Consider the following 6,000-nt stretch of genomic DNA (forward strand, 5'->3'; position numbering starts at 1 on the left):
GGGTTCCTCACATACACATACACATACACTGAAATACACACAACTTTCAAGTACCCTGCGTTCCTCACAAACACATACATTCAAACACACACAACTTTCAGGTACCCTGGGTTCCTCACATGCACATACAATCAAACACACACAACTTTCAGGTACCCTGGGTTCCTCACATGCACATACACTCAAACACACACAACTTTCCGGTACCCTGGGTTCCTCACATGCACATACACTCAAACACACACAACTTTCAGGTGCCCTGGGTTCCTCACATACACATACACTCAAATACACACAACTTTCAGTTACCCTAGGTTCTTCACATACACATACACTCAAACACAAACAACTTTCAAGTTCCCTGGATTCCTCACATCGACATGCACAACTTTCAAGTTCCCCTGGGTTCCTCACATACACATACACTCAACGTTCAGGGACGATGAGTGCTTCACACACACACACACACACACACACACACACACACACACACACACACACACACACACACACACACACACACACACACACACACACACACACACACACACACACACACACACACCTTTCAGGTACCCTGGGTTCCTCACATACACATACACTCAAACACACACAACTTTCAGGTACCCTGGGTTCCTCACATACACATACACATACACATACACTCAAACACACACAACTTTCAGGTACCCTGGGTTCCTCACATACACATACACTCAAACACACACAACTTTCAGGTACCCTGGGTTCCTCACATACACATACACATACACTCAAACACACACAACTTTCAGGTACCCTGGGTTCCTCACATACACATACACATACACTCAAACACACACAACTTTCAGGTACCCTGGGTTCCTCACATACACATACACTCAAACACACACAACTTTCAGGTACCCTGGGTTCCTCACATACACATACGAGGTGTGTTCAAAAAGTACCAACCTTAATTTTTTTGTGCGTAAACAAATGAAGCGAGGGAGGCGTGGTTTTGTGCACGTATGTAGGCGATCCTAATCCGTATGCGTGAATATATTCCCGCCTGCAGAAGCTGTCAGTCGCCGACAGACCGCCGACGAGTGAGGAAGTGTAAGTGAGCGCCATTGCATTTTCGTTTTGTCAAAATGACGGAAAAACTTGAACAACGCTACTGCATCAAATTTTGTGTAAAGCTTGGTGATTCACAAGTGGAAACGATCCGCAACGTTCAACAGGCCTTCGGGAACGAAGCAATGAGCACCACACAGATAAAAGAGTGGTACAACCGCTTCAACGATGGTCGCATATCAGTGGAAAGTGAAGCACGTTCTGGTTGGCCCTCAACATCCCAAAATGAGATCGTCATTGACCAAGTGAGGACCCTGCTGATGCAGGATCGTCGAATCACGATCAGAGAACTTGCAGACGAGGTGGGCGTCAGCATTGGATCCGTTCATTCCATTGTGACTGAGGATTTGGGCTTAAGGAGAATCTCGGCGAAGTTCGTGCCAAAGCTGCTAATGATCGAGCAGAAGAAACTCCGTTTGGAGATCGCACAGGACATGCTGGAGACTGTGAACAGCGATCCCAACTTCTTCAACACAGTGATCACTGGCGATGAGACCACAGTGATCCGTCATTTTGTCAAAAACGAAAATCCGACGACGCTCACTTACACTTCCTCACTCATCGGCGGTCTGTCGGTGACTGACAGCTTCTGCAGGCGGGAAAATATTCACGCACACCAATTAGGATCGCCAACATACGTGCTCCAAACCACGCCTCCCTTGCTTCCTTTGTTTACGCACGAAAAATTAAGGTTGGATACTTTTTGAACACATCTCATACACTCAAACACACAACTTTCAGGAACCATTATTGCCTCACACACACCCTTCTTGTATCCTGGGTGTTTTCATACACACACACCCTTCAGGTAACTTGGGTGCTTCGTACACACACACACACACACACACACACACACACACACACACACACACACACACACATACCCAAAGGTACTCTGGGTGCTTCGCTGCACTTCTTATCTCTTTGTTTAACACTTGGAAGAACTCGCATGTTCAAAGTAAGCTTTAAACTCGAATGATGGAGATAGGAAATTAAAGACATCTTAATAAAATAATACAAACAATGTGATTTCTGCCACAGTGTGTTTGCAGTGTCTCTCTGCCCATGGGGTATAAACACCATTAATGAAGCCATCGACCTTTTTCATCCCCATTTCTTCCTTTCCAGGCAGTGCAGCAACTTTCGAGATACCAACGTCCCAGGCCCAGCCATTGAAAGAATCTCTTTCGACCTTTCCTAACCCAGTAAGGCCTTGTTCAGGGAGCACGCTTGCAACAGTGAGCGGGTCCGTTTGTATAAAATAATATTTTCCTGAGGAAATAAACAAAAACATTGGAATATTTAAACACGTATTGTATATTATTCAACGCACAATATTATCATCATTGTATATTCTGTTCATATAGTGGGGTCATTGAGCTCATCCACGAGCTTATCAATTTGAAAGATTCCATTTTATCTTTTAAACAAGGACCGCATACCATTATGTGCCAATACCCTGACCAAACATCGGAAAGATGGGTGCGGTTGATTGGCAATATCCGTGGAAATACCATGAAGGCCATTTGCCATATGTGACCATCCAGTACATATCCAGTCGGAAGTCACAAAAATTCAATATTGAGTTATTGGGTTTATTTGAAAGCCCATAAAATAATCTTCACAACGGTGTATCATACATAGTGGTCCGTCACAAACTGACCGAGATATCTTACCATGAAGTTTTACAGCACACTTTGTTGGGAAAATCGTAATAACCGGATATTAGCTTCTGGAGTTTTTGAAACAAAGTCCTTAGCAACGTGTCCCAGCAATAGTTTCTCAAACTTCATCGTAAGATATCTCTGTCAGTTTGTGACGGACCACTATGTATGATACACCGTTGTGAAGCTTATTTTATGGGCTTTCAAATAAACCCAATAACTCAATATTGAATTTTTGCGACTTCCGACTGGTTTTGTACTGGAGGGTCACATATGTGATGCCCTAACGACCTATTGTAATGGGACAGACTCGTATTCTGTGAAAGACATTTTTCAGCTTCTGGGGTTGATCACTTTACAGTTAGTTCTGTGTTAAGAGAAGTTGATTGTGTTGTAAAGCCTCAACAGGGGGTTCGTGGAACATGCGTCAAGCTCAGTTCTGAGTGTTTTGCTTCATTTTCAGGACAGGCTGCCAGGCCCAGCGAGAGTCATTCACCTTTTCAACCTACCGATGTGCAATTACACTGAGGGAGATATCATCCGGTTGGGACTGCCCTTCGGAAAGGTGACAAACTACATTCTGATGCGCTCAAAAAACCAGGTCAGGATTCTCATTTTCTCTGAGCATATTATCCGAACAAATTTTTTTATCCAATCGTGTGTACTTTCCCTTGAGGTCAAAGTACATCAATCCAAGATCCGGTCCTTTGATCTGCAGGCCTTTCTGGAGATGGCTCAACCCCCTGGAGCACAGGCCTTTGTAGAATTTTACTCGAGCAGACCTTTGCATCTCCACGGTTATCCTGTGCAGGTGCAGATGTCCAGCGCATATCGTCACCTTGTGCTCAAGGCAAGGCACTTTGGGGATTCCTGTATGTTCAACTCCATGGGTCGGCGAAAGTGCTGCCTCTCGCCATGATCTGTTTGTCATAAGGTTGAAAGAGCTACTTTACCAAATGTTTATCATTTGAGTGAACGTGACATCATCACCAAAGTGATAAAATTATCTTTACACTTTGTTGGGTGCAATACTTTTTAAGGCCAAAGGGAAGGTGTTCATCTTCATTGCCTGATAGAAATTGATTGATGTTACCTTAACAGAAGCGAGGTCGAGGGATTGAAGCCGTCCTAACGGAGGATTGCTCGCTGCATGGCCTTAAGGAAAAAGCCAATGAGACGAGGTGAGTAGTTTGCTAATACGTTAAACCTCTTGGAACAAACAACAGACCATCATCCCAATTGTGCCTTCGAGCATGCATCCAAGACTAACCTTTCTGTTTATGTTGCAGGACAAGAGAAAGATCTCGAAGTCCCCTGTTACATGAGCAACCATCTCAACATTGTGGTGATCGGTCAAGTATCTCATCATGGGCTCAAACCGATGGAAAGCAGCATAAATCAGATCCATATGCATCAGTTGTCTGCCTCCAATCACAAGCGACTCACTCGTCGAGCGAAACAAGGTTTCCTCAATGCAGCTTTGTTGTAGAGCCACGGGACTCCGCACCCAAGCGTGACAATGCTTTGGCAGATCATAATGTTGAGGAGCGAGTGATGATTGAAGAGGATGAATCAAACAATTATCCTGACATCACCTCCAGTTCAATAGAATTATCGAACACTGGACACGAAATGGCTTGCCAGACGAAGACTTATGAACTGGTTAATGGGTTCATTGGAGACCGCAGCTTGAGCAGATGTTCTGGCCAAGAAAAGGAAGAGCAGGAACTACTTATGGAAAATCTGGAAGAGATTGTAAGCATGGATGAGATTGGCACCGACGAGAAAGATAGAGCAGAAAAGGAAGAGCTCGAAAATAATGTGGAAAGTTATGGATATGAAAAGGAAAGAGACAAAGTACAAAATGGTGTGAAACATCAGGAAGATGGGAGCTTCATGTGGAGCTCAAACTCCAGATTTATGGGAAACATTTCACCACTGTATGAAGACAGCAAGGATGAGGACGACGGCAAGAAGGAACATTTCATTAAGATGGTGGTAGATAAATCTTCGATGGTTGTTGTGCAACGAGATGATCAGTGGCACTCAGAGCAAACTGAAGGAGGAAGTTCTGAAAGTGCTGAAGAGATGAAATGTGGAGGCGAGCTTTATCAGAACACTGAAGTGTTGAATGGAAAACAGGAAGCAGATACTGTAGCATCATGTAGTGAAGGTAATGTTGATAAAGTCAATGATATACCAGAGCTGAAAGACCCTACACCAACGATTCAATGTCCAGTGGCACCCACAGTCAACATGGTTGACACAGCCAAGCATCAAAAGAACATAGTTTTGCAAAGAAGCTCAACGAATGAAAGAATATCCCATTTCAAGTTGAAGCAACAGATATCACCAGACAAAGGGTTCATGGAAGCTTCTGCAGAAGGATCCATGGAAAACTTGTTGAATATATCAGACAAAACATCAATGAGAATGTCAAGCCTTGACAATACGACTGCATTAACTGGAGTGTGTGACAAATGTCATGGCAGTGCTTGTCAAGATCTGCATGAGGTTGCACTAGTTTCGATGGAGCTTACGATTCCTGGTGCTTCGGCAAGAGAAGAGCAAGACGAGGATTTTAACAAGAGTGTCGGAGCAGTTCATGATTGCTCTACATCGTTGGACACAACCAAGGAGCAAATGTTCCTCCAAAGTGTGTACTCTGATGTTTCATCCTGACAGTGGCCTATTCAATAGTAATGAGTTTGAGGCTCAGTCGAAAATGCTGATTTATCCATCCTAATACTCGCTCGTATGAATGTAACACGTTGTCAACCTCTCTTTCAGGCAAATGTCCTCAACCATTTTCGCATCGCTTACTGGAGAGTACAGACAAGGACATAGAGAAATGGGCTATAATGGATTAAGACCTTTTCACTAATGATAAAAACAACTTATTTTTACATTTTACAATATCTCTGGCTCATGGAGGACCTTGTTTACATGTACTACATGAAGGGTAAGAACATCAGGAGATATGAGTGTACTTTCATGCGAATTATGAGAACGAATAGACGATGGAGCAAATTGCTCTGATGGGAATGCCCAAAGACCTTATCTTGCTTTGGGAAGACAAAAGCAGGCAAGTTAGAAAATTATAAGTGAATTTCAGATGGACACAGAGAATAATCACCATTGATATTCTATTAGAGATCCAAGTCATCTCACCATCTTATTATTTTGTGAAGAGTTGCATTTGCTCACATCACACTGCTTT

At 43.4% G+C, this 6,000-nt stretch overlaps 1 protein-coding gene across 7 annotated transcripts in view; it reads left to right on the forward strand.

Moving 5' to 3' along the window:
• The window catches only part of LOC147016181 (RNA-binding protein 20-like), an 89,272-nt gene that overhangs the window by 45,806 nt on the left and 37,466 nt on the right, over positions 1–6,000 (forward strand). For 6 of the 7 annotated variants that reach the window (XR_015050047.1, XM_085848949.1, XM_085848948.1 and 3 more), the window contains 5 exons: positions 2,245–2,321; positions 3,244–3,381; positions 3,499–3,630; positions 3,882–3,961; positions 4,070–5,436. Coding sequence is in view for 6 of the 7 variants with exons in the window: in XM_085848949.1 (XP_085705075.1) it covers positions 2,245–2,321; positions 3,244–3,381; positions 3,499–3,630; positions 3,882–3,961; positions 4,070–5,436 (1,794 nt within the window). In the remaining variant the exon portion in view is untranslated. Of the gene's footprint in view, positions 1–2,244; positions 2,322–3,243; positions 3,382–3,498; positions 3,631–3,881; positions 3,962–4,069; positions 5,437–5,570; positions 5,805–6,000 lie in introns of those variants that run through there. The other variant, XM_085848953.1, reaches the window with a different exon arrangement.

This window comes from Eptatretus burgeri, chromosome 12 (genome assembly GCF_056783735.1).
Source record: "Eptatretus burgeri isolate ZD-2024b chromosome 12, Ebu_testis_v1, whole genome shotgun sequence".
Lineage (NCBI taxonomy): Eukaryota > Metazoa > Chordata > Myxini > Myxiniformes > Myxinidae > Eptatretus > Eptatretus burgeri.